This window comes from Pecten maximus, chromosome 9, assembly GCF_902652985.1.
Source record: "Pecten maximus chromosome 9, xPecMax1.1, whole genome shotgun sequence".
Classification (NCBI taxonomy): domain Eukaryota; kingdom Metazoa; phylum Mollusca; class Bivalvia; order Pectinida; family Pectinidae; genus Pecten; species Pecten maximus.
In genome coordinates this window covers 24957244-24970902 of record NC_047023.1, presented here as the reverse complement: position 1 = coordinate 24970902, position 13659 = coordinate 24957244, and the positions used below count along the sequence as shown (strand labels likewise).

General features: G+C 36.3%; 1 protein-coding gene across 6 annotated transcripts in view; it reads left to right on the top strand.

Moving 5' to 3' along the window:
• LOC117334782 (death-associated protein kinase 1-like) overlaps positions 1–11694 on the top strand; it is a 138300-nt gene extending 126606 nt beyond the window's left edge. For 4 of the 6 annotated variants that reach the window (XM_033894582.1, XM_033894580.1, XM_033894584.1 and 1 more), the window contains 6 exons: positions 346–535; positions 827–934; positions 3550–3744; positions 4210–4469; positions 4650–4838; positions 6087–11694. In XM_033894582.1, coding sequence (XP_033750473.1) covers positions 346–535; positions 827–934; positions 3550–3744; positions 4210–4469; positions 4650–4838; positions 6087–7322 — 2178 coding nt within the window. In that variant the 3' untranslated portion in view covers positions 7323–11694. The remainder of the gene's footprint in view (positions 1–345; positions 536–826; positions 935–3549; positions 3745–4209; positions 4470–4649; positions 4839–6086) is intronic. The other 2 variants (XR_004534232.1, XR_004534231.1) reach the window with 2 other exon arrangements.
• Positions 11695–13659: the final 1965 nt, after the last annotated feature.

Genomic DNA, 13659 nt, shown 5'->3' with positions numbered 1-13659 from the left:
ATTGTATTATGTTTTAGGACAGAGTTGGTAAGGTTATATAGTGACAATGTCATAGAGAGGTAGGTATAGTAATGTTTATACTATTGTATTATGTTTTAGGACAGAGTTGGTAAGGTTATATAGTGACAATGTCGTAGAGTGGTAGATATAGTAATGTTTACACTAGTGTATTATGTTTTAGGACAGAGTTGGTAAGGTTATATAGTGACAATGTCGTAGAGTGGTAGATATAGTAATGTTTATACTACTGTATTATGTTTTAGGACAGAGTTGGTAAGGTTATATAGTGACAATGTCGTAGAGTGGTAGATATAGTAATGTTTACACTAGTGTATTATGTTTTAGGACAGAGCTGGTAACTTTGTGACCCAGCTGATCCCGTCCTCCCAACCACTATCCAGGATCAAGTTGAAGCTGCTGGGGTCAACTGGTGTGGGGAAGTCCACGCTGGTGGAGACCCTCAAATGTGGTCTGTTCAGTGGGCTGTTTCGCCGGTCACGCCTCACCAGTCAAGCTTCCACCGATTCCCACAAAGGTACACTGCATCAAGACCATAAATCTGAGCGATGGCTTCCTGCTCACCATAAATTCAGAACATTTTTGTGTTGTGGTATTTTTAGCAAATTTGCAGGTACATGAAACTGCAATAATAAAAAAGTACAAAGATAAATAAAACTATATATGGATTTATAATGCAGGAATCAAACACTCCTAAGAACTAAGATATCCTAAAATTCTATGATATCAAAGAGAATATCTACACGTAAACTAACCAATCATCTGTCTTTAAATCAGTTAAATAACTTGAATGATACTGATGTTTCAGGTCGGCCACGACTGCCTCGACAGTACAGTTTACCAACACCCCTGTGTTACAGTGTTAGCAATCCAATCTACACCAAGGGCATCAACGTACAACAGGTCTCAATATCAGGTCAGTTCCAAAAGTACCATAATATCAATGTCTAGTGTCAATATCGGGTCATTTTCAAAAGTACAGTGGAACTTCGTTAACTCGAACTCGGAAAACTCGAATACCCCGCTTAACTCGAAGTAGTTCGTCAGTCCCAGCCGAATTCTCTCTTTATCCTAGTAAAAAAAACTCGGAAAACTCGAATTCGGAAAACTCAAAAAACTCTGATAATACGAAGTGTAATTTGGTCCCAAAATTACAAATCCTACTTGAAATGATCGAATAACTGTTATTCGTATGTCCAACAACGATCGGTGGTAAACGCCGACATTTTTTCAACATCAAAATTCCGTTTGTATCGGCACTACAAACCTACAGATTATTATATGCTATTGTAAAATGTTTCATAAATTCATTAAAGAAATTGTCGATGGAATCCAATAACTGTCAGTGATAAAAAAGTACTGTTTTTACTTAAATCAGGTAATGTCCTAAGGCGGCCGCCGATAATAGTACACACGATAGTCAACAACTCATCTACCCGCTCGCGCAAGCGGAACTTATCTCTGACACACCGGTAGATCTACTCGGCTGATGTTTTTACAGGTGTAGAAATGAAACAGTCACCGGTGCCTATTAAATCTGTAAACTGCTGAAACAATAACGTAATTACTACCGAGGTGTTCAGAGTACGACTGTAATGGTCAGCGCTGTCTATTAAAATCGGATAACACATCAACTCAGTAACAGTAACATTTTATACGCACATGCGCAGCCCAACTTCCGGTGCTAATTAATACACATGGAAATGGCGTGGTTATCAATAAAACGTAAGTAGGCCTATCAAACAGTATTTTATAGTCCAATATAAGGTAATGGTTCTGTTACGTTTTTACATATAATCTGTGTTAAATTTAAGCGGTTATTTGATATAACATTAATAAATAGTTATTCGGTTGAATTCCATTTTATTGTTTTTCCTTTTGCAAGCATGACATGTACATCAGACTATTATTGAAGTGACCAAGAGAAAGAAACTTTATCGAGACTGTATATCGGCAAACCTACACCAAACTACGAGTGACAAAACAAAATATTACATATACATTTACATGTATTGACCAATCTTTACACTTAACTGATGAGCGAAAGAGCGGAGTTATAATGATTATATAATGTTGACAAATATTGACCAAACTTTGCACCAAAAATGACAACTCGCTTAATTCGAACACTCTGATAACTCAAAGTTTTCTCGTGGTCCTGTCGAGTTTGAGTTAACGAAGTTGCACTGTATGATAATATCAATGTCTAGTGTCAATATCGGGTCATTTTCAAAGGTACAAGAATATCAATGTCTAGTGTCAATATCAAGTCAGTTTCAAAAGTACCATAATATCAATGTCTAGTGTCAATATCGGGTCATTTTCAAAGGTACAAGAATATCAATGTCTAGTGTCAATATCAAGTCAGTTTCAAAAGTACCATAATATCAATGTCTAGTGTCAATATCAAGTCAGTTTCAAAAGTACCAGAATATCAATGTCTAGATTCAATATCGGACTTGTTTGTTTGTACAGGTATAGGATTATAAGAGATGTCTGTGCCTTGTTTGTTTGTACAGGTATAGGATTATAAGAGACGTCTATGCCTTGTTTGTTTGTACAGGTATAGGATTATTAGAGATGTCTGTGCCTTGTTTGTTTGTACAGGTATAGGATTATTAGAGATGTCTGTGCCTTGTTTGTTTGTACAGGTATAGGATTATAAGAGACGTCTATGCCTTGTTTGTTTGTACAGGTATAGGATTATTAGAGATGTCTGTGCCTTGTTTGTTTGTACAGGTATAGGATTATAAGAGATGTCTGTGCCTTGTTTGTTTGTACAGGTATAGGATTATAAGAGACGTCTTTGCCTTGTTTGTTTGTACAGGTATAGGATTATAAGAGATGTCTATGCCTTGTTTGTTTGTACAGGTATAGGATTATAAGAGATGTCTGTGTATTGTTTGTTTGTACAGGTATAGGATTATAAGAGATGTCTGTGTATTGTTTGTTTGTACAGGTATAGGATTATAAGAGATGTCTGTGTATTGTTTGTTTGTACAGGTATAGGATTATAAGAGACGTCTATGCCTTGTTTGTTTGTACAGGTATAGGATTATTAGAGATGTCTGTGCCTTGTTTGTTTGTACAGGTATAGGATTATAAGAGACGTCTATGCCTTGTTTGTTTGTACAGGTATAGGATTATTAGAGATGTCTGTGCCTTGTTTGTTTGTACAGGTATAGGATTATAAGAGATGTCTGTGCCTTGTTTGTTTGTACAGGTATAGGATTATAAGAGACGTCTTTGCCTTGTTTGTTTGTACAGGTATAGGATTATAAGAGATGTCTATGCCTTGTTTGTTTGTACAGGTATAGGATTATAAGAGATGTCTGTGTATTGTTTGTTTGTACAGGTATAGGATTATAAGAGATGTCTGTGTATTGTTTGTTTGTACAGGTATAGGATTATAAGAGATGTCTGTGTATTGTTTGTTTGTACAGGTATAGGATTATAAGAGACGTCTATGCCTTGTTTGTTTGTACAGGTATAGGATTATAAGAGATGTCTGTGTATTGTTTGTTTGTACAGGTATAGGAGATGTGAGTGTATGGGACTTCTCTGGGTACGAGCCCTACTACATGCTGTACGACCATTTCCTCGGCGATTCCAACTGTATACACATAATTGTGTTCAGTCTAACAGACACTTACGATGAGCAGATCGCCCAGGTTCACTTCTGGCTCGGTGTCCTTAAGTCTCGAGTACCTCCACACGTCCCTATCGGTAACTACAAAGAATTTCAACTTTTAAACTTTGTGAAAATTAATAGCTGGTTACAATTCATGTACAGTGTGGTCAGCTCTTTCTGTCAAGTCAACTGGACATTGGCTTTAACATGTCCTGCTTAAATCCTGTCTTCAATTCATATTTAATTCTTCAACTCTGATATATTTCATATTCATCTTTTTGGAAGCTCAAATAATCATAATGATATTCAAGCATTGTAGAAAATTCATGCATTTGTGTAGAATGACTATACATTAAAATGGACTATACAACCTATTTATCTTTAACCGTTGATTTTCAAAGATTGTGACCAGCTGTTTAATAACTGCAGGAATGCGACAAAGCATTGGTCTAGATTTGAATCTGACTGAACACTAGTCGTTAACTATTACCAGTAAATCCTTCAGGATTGTGAAAAAGTAAACAAGGGGAAGTAATTCCTTAAAACTTTTCCTTGACCAGGTCACTGCGGCCGACTCCCCAACACTCCCAAGGTTATCCTGGTGGCCACTCATGCTGACAAGGTTGGCTGCCACAAAAACGCCCGCGGAGAGTATGTATGTCCCACTGCCAGTCGGGTCCTGGCAAAGGCCCAACTCAAGTTTGCATCTGACATCAATTTCGTGGAGCGGGTTTTCGTAATGGATGCCAATGTTGCTATGTCTAATGATGTCAAAGCTCTGAAACAACAAATCGGTGATATGCGTACACAAATCATTGGGGTAAGTCCTCTTACTAAATGTATATATATGCTATGTAAGCTTAAATGTTTAGTAAATTATAGGAAGTATGAAAAATAACATTAAACAAAAGTTTCTATATATCGACTCGGATGAATTAAGAAATTCAGAAAGTTTGTCCTTATGTTGTTGTGACTTGCATTATCTTTGTTACCTTCCCAGGAACTTCCACGCAGTAATGGCTTCCTGGATGCTATGGTAGCCCAGCTTCCATCCTGGAGACGGTCCTCATCATCCTTCCCAGTCTTATCATGGACACAATTTGTGGAGTATGTTAGAGCTAAGATCAATCCGCTGGCCGGAGATGACCACATGAAGATTCTGGTGGAGGAACTTCAACTCATAGGAGAGGTACTTGACATGTTAACAGCGGTTAGGTAGAGAGTTGTATTTACATCAATGATACTAGGTAGAGAGTTGTATTTACATCAATGATACTAGGTAGAGAGTTGTATTTACATCAATGATACTAGGTAGAGAGTTGTATTTTATATCAATGATACTAGGTAGAGAGTTGTATTTTATATCAATGATACTAGGTAGAGAGTTGTATTTACATCAATGATACTAGGTAGAGAGTTGTATTTACATCAATGATACTAGGTAGAGAGTTGTATTTACATCAATGATACTAGGTAGAGAGTTGTTTTTACATCAATGATACTAGGTAGAGAGTTGTATTTACATCAATGATACTCGGTAGAGAGTTGTATTTACATCAATGATACTAGGTAGAGAGTTGTATTTTATATCAATGATACTAGATAGAGAGTTGTATTTTATATCAATGATACTAGGTAGAGAGTTGTATTTACATCAATGATACTAGGTAGAGAGTTGTATTTACATCAATGATACTGGTAGAGAGTTGTATTTACATCAATGATACTAGGTAGAGAGTTGTTTTTACATCAATGATACTAGGTAGAGAGTTGTATTTACATCAATGATACTAGGTAGAGAGTTGTATTTACATCAATCATACTAGGTAGAGAGTTGTTTTTACATCAATGATACTCGGTAGAGTTGTATTTTACATCAATGATACTTGGTAGAGAGTTGTATTTTACATCAATGATACTAGGTAGAGAGTTGTATTTACATCAATGATACTCAATAGAGAGTTGTATTTACATCAATGATACTAGGAAGAGAGTTGTATTTACAACAATGATACTAGGTAGAGAGTTGTATTTACATCAATGATACTAGGTAGAGAGTTGTATTTACATCAATGATACTAGGTAGAGAGTTGTATTTTATATCAATGATACTAGGTAGAGAGTTGTATTTTATATCAATGATACTAGGTAGAGAGTTGTATTTTATGCATAAAGTATTTAATGGTAAAACAAAACAAAGTTAAAGGTATACTTTGATAACCAGGGTGTATATCTGCCTTTTTATGATCTTGGTGTACAGGATTGCTAAAGGTACACAGACATACTGTATATTGAGAGGGGATGATAACTGTTATTTTACCTTTTGGCTCACAATTCTGTTAGGATAAAAACAAAAATTTTGGTGCTGCTTTGAAAATATTTTATCTTAAAAAAACAACAGAATAAATGAAGTATAAGATGTATGATTGTGTTACAGATTGTGTATTTGGAGTGTGATACCTCACAGGACCTTGTTATACTTCACCCTAAGTGGCTCTCTGAAGACATCATCGGTAACCTGATCAGTCAGGAGAAGATCATTCAGTCACGCATCACTGGCTGTTTCACTGTGGATGACTTCCAGTTAATGTACCCAGAGACAGACGCGCTCGACTTACTACAGGTGCTAGAGGCCTTGGAAGTGTGTACACAGTGTGACAATGAAGGAGAGATCGAATACGAGTTCCCATGTTTGAATTTCATAGAGACCCTGAATGGTCTATGGCAGAAAGATTCCAAGAGGTTCGGAAGTGCTGTGTATGGGGGAGTTCGTATTCAGACAGACCCAGAGTTGGGGGGACAGCTCAAACATATATTTGCGCGTATACAGGTGTCGCTGCGTCACAACGTGCTTCAGGAGTCGGAGGACCCTGACGCTGAGTTGTACCAGTGGCACCACGGGTCTAAATACTGCTGTGGGGAGATGGAGGGAATTCTGGGTATGGATAGACATGAACAGCACCTAGAAATTAAAGTGCGTGGACCAGCGGACAGACAAACTCAATTGTTTTATTTCCTGGAGGATTTTATGCATGTCGTGGAACAAACTGCTTTAAGTGTGTGCCCTGGCCTATGTTTGGAGAGACATTTATCAAGCTGTCTGAATCTAAAGAACCATTCCAAAACTGTACACGCCTTCTCTCCACTGCATATAATGCGTGCTCAGAGAAACAAGAGTAATTGTGTACAGTTACCCGATGGTCGAACTGAAGACCTGGCTGACCTCATGTTCCTAGGATCGTTAGAGGTCGTACAAAACGTAACACTAGGTATAGACCTACCCATATCACATTTGACTGTTCACACCAGACGTATTCTCAGTAATATGTTGGACCCACCCGAGCCAATGGGCCGAGACTGGTGTCTACTGGCCGTGACCCTTGGACTACAAAACTTACTCCCAGGCCTGGACAATAGTAGTACACCAGTCAGCAGTAGTGAGAGTAAAACTGACCGCGTGCTGTTAGAGTGGTCTAAAGAGGCCCCTCAGTGTACGATCGGACAGCTAGTGAGTAAGCTGCTGGAGTTTAACCGCGAGGACGTGGTGGAGATGGTGCTGAGGACCAGTCCCTTGTTTAAGGTGATGATGTATGAGGATCACAGCACTGACGACAGCACCATCCCACCCCCAACCACAGCCTCCACCAACACTCTCTCAAACCTGTCTAGGTGACACAGACTAGCCTAGTGTTACTTGTGTAGGGTGAGGGGGCCTCACCTGCTAACACAACATCTAAAATCTCTCGTCTAGAGATTTATATGAGAGAGGTTTGACCAAATCAACCAAAACAATTTTCTGTGATACTTCACTGGATATTTCTGAGTTTTATGATATTTCCCAGTCTCAATTAATTCCTTAACATTTTCTCGGACATGATTTCTACCAGAAAATTTTCATTATTAAGTAGATGATGCTGTCAATACACATCTTACAATAGTTAAGGAAATGACTTTTCTGACTGCATGAAATTTATGTCTTAGAAAATGTGATACATTGGCATGTTAAATTGATGAGATCTCTTCAAAACCCTGATTGTGTAAGCATATGTGATATGTGAGAGAGAAAAGAGAGGTATTTATGTATGGATATCTGTATTGTGTGTGATTTTTATTCCAACTTACTACGTAGCTTCATTGATAATTTGTAGCCTTTTTACTGTAAATAACTAAGATTTCAAGATATTTATAATTTAACATTACTTTGTAAGGCATGTAGATTACCTTCTATATCACCTGTGTTCATAGTAAGAATTATTTTAGTATATTACATCTTAATCCTTTTAAACCCTGAGAGTTTGAACAATGTACTAATGTGGAGAGGGCACTATGACAGATATTTTTAGCATAAAACCAATTTGTGAGAAAAAAAACGATGTTCCCAATATTATAGACAGAAATAACTAGGTAACATCCGTGTCATTTCCGAGTGTATTTACTCAAGACTCAAGAGGGATAAATGTCCTGTAGAGGTCACCAAAATAGGTGTTTTAAAATTCTCTTTCATTCCGCAGACAAATTATGATTATTAGAGGTTGGACGTCATGCTGAATACAGTACTAGTTATTGTTTTATTTGCAAATACGGATTGCGTTATTTCAGTGAAATACAATCACAAAATAAAAGTATATGTATTAGTGAGAATTCAGTAGTTTTCAACGGTTTCATCAGTAGGGATCTCACATGTAAAGTTTCTTATGTCAGGACCCCACGGCTTGGTATTTCAGGGTTTGTAGATCTCACAGCAAAATGTGCCTAATCTCAATGTTTTCTCAATATCTTTTCTATTGTCTTCTTAACCGTTCTTTTAAACATTTTAATATCCATAGCTATGTTCTAAATGAAATAGATTTTTTAACTTTAAGATGGCATATTTTACCTATACTTCAATTGTATCAAAAACTTGATTTAATATTTGAAACCATGTTTTATTCTAAACCTAAATATATTTAAATATTTAGAAGTCATTTTGATTTAAAGTGAAATGTGTAGATACATTTAGGTACTCTTTTTATATAAAGTTAGGCAATGTTGGTCTGACCTTGCTCGGTTTCAGTCTGACCTTGCTCAGTTTCTCTATTTCCTATTCTTACTTTATACTCTCATTATAATCAAAATACCTCATGCACCACATGACCAAAGCCTTTACCACATAGTGATTTTAACCATTATCATGACCAACAATTAACCAATCAAAGAACCTCAAAGTATCACATGACTTATATCAAGTTTAGTTGTACCATTGAAATGACCTTAGAGTATCACATGACCATTGATTTACACCAATCAAATGACACCAGTTTATTAATGGTAAGCTATACACCAATCCAATCTTAGCAAGGCTAATAATTGGGTGATATTGCCCGAAATTTTTACGTAAAAAAGTTATGTTATTTATAACCTGTATAATTTAGTGAAATGTTTGCCTAAGTGATTCTGTATCATGTGACTACTAATCTGGACCAAACTGCTGATTCCCTCAATCTACATTAGTGAAACAGCGTTGAAACCACGGTACGTTACTATGGTTACCTGGTGACAACCCTACAGAATCCAGGAAGTTTCAAACCTCATGGGAAAAAGACCAAATTCTTCATTGATTATTGGCACATCACAAGGTTGACAACCATGGCATTGTTATCTACATGTGAAGTGGGTTTACATACTAACTGTACTGGGACCGACTCATCACACAGGGGGGTGTAGTTTATATACGTGGGTATAAACGGTCGATATCTTAGGTAGGGAATTCTTAGAAATATGTACAGAACACACACATAGTTGTTCTGGGGTTATACGTTAGGCCACGCAGTACACTAGGATGTGTATATTACTACCGCAAGTTGGATGTTCTCATCATTGTTTGTAATGTGCTGTCTACAAAGTGCTTTAAAGGGAGGTGTTTGCTCAAGTGATCAAGTCTGTCTGTCTAAATATATTTATTACTTTAAGGTTATTTTGGACACTGGCTCATGATGTATTAAAAATATACTGTTATAGCAAGGTCAATGGGGTGTGTTTTAGTATTAAGTCCTTGTTTGTAAAGTCATATTACTTATACCAGTTATAGGTGTGACAAACCCCAATACATATTACATATACCAGGTATAGGTGTGACATACCCCAATACATATTACATATACCAGGTATAGGTGTGACAAACCCCAATACATATTACATTTACCAGTTATAGGTGTGACAAACCCCAATACATATTACATATACCAGTTATAGGTGTGACAAACCCCAATACATATTACATATACCAGGTATAGGTGTGACAAACCCCAATACATATTACATATACCAGTTATAGGTGTGACAAACCCCAATACATATTACATATACCAGTTATAGGTGTGACAAACCCCAATACATAATACATATACCAGTTATAGGTGTGACAAACCCCAATACATAATACATATACCAGTTATAGGTGTGACAAACCCCAATACATAATACATATACCAGGTATAGGTGTGACAAACCCCAATACATATTACATATACCAGTTATAGGTGTGACAAACCCCAATACATATTACTTATACCAGGTATAGGTGTGACAAACCCCAATACATAATACACCAGTTATAGGTGTGACAAACCCCAATACATATTACATATACCAGTTATAGGTGTGACAAACCCCAATACATATTACATATACCAGGTATAGGTGTGACAAACCCCAATACATATTACATATACCAGTTATAGGTGTGACAAACCCCAATACATATTACATATACCAGGTATAGGTGTGACAAACCACAATACATATTACATATACCAGTTATAGGTGTGACAAACCACAATAATTGTGTACTCTGGTAATAACTACAGGCCATAAAACCTTGAGTTAAGAATTAAAGATCTGAATTAATTTTACAAGTGATAGAACAATGGCCATATAGTTTCACCTCTACTAAACTGTACAACAACTTTAAGTTTTAAATATACTGATATTTACTGATTTTATTGCTCATTGATTTACACAAAGTAGTCTTGTTATACTGTCATAAAATCATCATTTCTTGTAAACACTGTATGTTAAACTTAGATGCAATGTAATATTGTGGTACATGTATTAATTAGTCAATCCTAGTGGCATTACTGTATTTCACCTTCAGTCTCCATCGCTTGGTAATGAACCATAGTCTCTTTGTTAAATATACATTACATACTAGGGTTTGGAGATATTGTCTTCCCTGTGTTTAAGAATACATCTTCTTGATGACTGGGCCCTAGAGTGTTTATGCTTCCAGGTGAAAACATTATATGGTCATTTCTATATCATTTTTATTTGCTGAATCTGACAATCCTTGATGTTAGTTTTAAATGCTGATAAAATATCAAGGGATTCAGAAGTTTAGACATGATTTTTTCGAAACCATGATGTAGAAAAAACTCTCTATCTTACATCAGATGGACTATACAGTCGATTGGGTTTTTTTTACAAGCTTTAATATGGTTTTATTCTATCCCTTCTACACAGAATATTACCGGTTCAAACACCTTTATTAAGGATCAAAGTAGATAATGAATTGGTCTATTGATGTATAGACTGAAAGCTGATGTGCACCCTGAATCAAACCGATGGGTTTGTGTACACGATGGGTTTGTGTACACGATGGGTTTGTGTACAGGGTGTAGTAGCTGTCCCAGCTTCCCTCGTATAAAGAGGCCTACTCTTATTTTGCAATTTAGTTTCCTTATTGTGATACCTGGTGCTTTATTCCTAAATGCTGGTTTTTTTTTTTATATCATAACTCTATCCATGTCGCATTGCTACATTTACCATATTTTGATATTAAACCAGTTTAACCCTAGTACCTGTGGTTATACATGTCAGTACTGAGGCGGTCTGGAGATTTTGTGTCGAAGGCCGATATCTCTCCGTTTGTTGATATTCGTACACTTTTTGTTTGTCATTTGTACTGTTATATAGTTCTTTTTTAAGTTAGATTATATATACTTTTAAATATGCTCTTTGCACTTAATGAAATAATTTGCCAAAATGAATAAAACAGTTATAAAATTGAAAAGAAAGTTGATTTTATTGATGTGTCGTAAAACATATTTATCATACCTGTTAACATTTCAAACTTGAAATGGGAGAGAAAAGGTATGATACAGATTAAGAGTGTCTTTAAAACTATATACAATGTATATTAGAGGATATCTAACAGTGTCATCAGTAATACCAAATATATTTCACAAGTGTGGCAAAATGTTGTAAAATGTTAGCACACTCATGAAATATATTTGGTATTACTGATGATACTTCTCGATATTCTATTTATTACATATTATAGCAAAATATACTGAGGCAGCTCAATCTCTCTTAGAATTGATAACTGTCCCCTCTCAATGTTTCACAATTGTATGCCAAATCCTGACGTTATGTATTCTATCTTGCTTAATGATGTCATATAACACGAGGAGAGCTATATACAAATCTTCATTGACGCTTTTAAGCAGTGTTCTGATTGGTCAAATCAGAAAAAGTGATATTTTTTCCTCTGTGAAAAATATCACTTTAACAGAATGAATAATTTTCGATATTTCAAAACATTTATATTGCTTAGTTTTATATTCATTATTTGGTAGGTAATGTATCTACAAGATCTCGGATTAGTTAAAAAATGGAAATTATTTGACAGTAACTAACAGAGTTATTGCCCTTTGTAAATATATTATAATTGGATCTTGTGAACATGATAACTGGAGGAGATACCAACCAAGTTTGATAAAACTTTGTATGCAGCTATATATCAACAACAACTTGGACGAGTTCGAAAAACCAAAATTTTTCGACAATAACTTGCAGAGGAATTGCCCTTTGTAGTAATATTATTATTGGATCTTGTGAACATGATAACTTGAGTAGATATCAACCAAATTTGATGAAACTTTGTATGCAGCCATATATCAACAAGGTCTGAGACGAGTTAAAATATGGAAATTATTTGGCAGTAACTTACAGAGTAAAATACTTTTTTCTTTTTTAAGAATGGCAGGATTTAGTTCGCCTGTGATTTAAACCACTGTTGGGAGAGTCAGTTCAAAATAAGGAAAATATTTGAAATTTAACTTAAATCGGAGAATTTTGCCATACATGTACTTACTGAAATATCCAGGTGAGCGATGCAGGCCCTCTGGGCCTCTTGTATTTACTGATGCTGTTCTCGTGTTTTTATACAATATGAGATATAACATCACAAGTTAACCACAAAAACTGTAAATGTCAGTCTAATTGAAATCGTATCCTGGTGAATTAACTTATTCCGGTCCAGGATACGACTGTAATCAGTCGGTCCTTCGGTCCACCTAGCGCTGGAAACTGTCAACTATCAGTCTGAGCCTGCCGATATAATGAATGCTGATGTAAAATTGTCGTTATTACATAGCGTTACAGACACTATTTGAAACCGTATTGGAAAGTATAATCAGAGACCTATATACAGAGACCTATATACGTCTCTGGTATAATGATGTAAAATCTTTGCTTAGTAATAAGAGGTACATTTGGTCTCTATAGATTGATGAAGGCCATCTCCATGGCCACAGGACCTGCACAAACTATAGCAAGGATAGTCTCGCATTCCCCAGACTCTCGTCCTCGCTCGAGACTGCCTCAACGTCTGGGGAAACGTGAGGCAGTCTCGAGCGGAGACTAACGTGAGGCAGTCTCGAGCGAGGACGAGTCTGGGGAAACGTGAGGCAGTCTCGAGCGAGGACGAGAGTCAGTCTCGAGCGAGGACGAGAGTCAGGGGAATGCGAGACTATACTATAGCAAGGAGACTTTAGATATCACTCGCGACTAGAAACTTGATCAGAACGCGACATCAGAACATTTTATAAAGCCGTACCAAGCAGTAAAGCAGAACTGCACATGAATCAATGTCGTAGGAAATTATCAAATCTTCCCGTTATACATTGCATGCTCTAGAGAACCGTTATACATTGCATGCTCTAGAGAAGTTTTTAGATGGTCGTCGGTACATT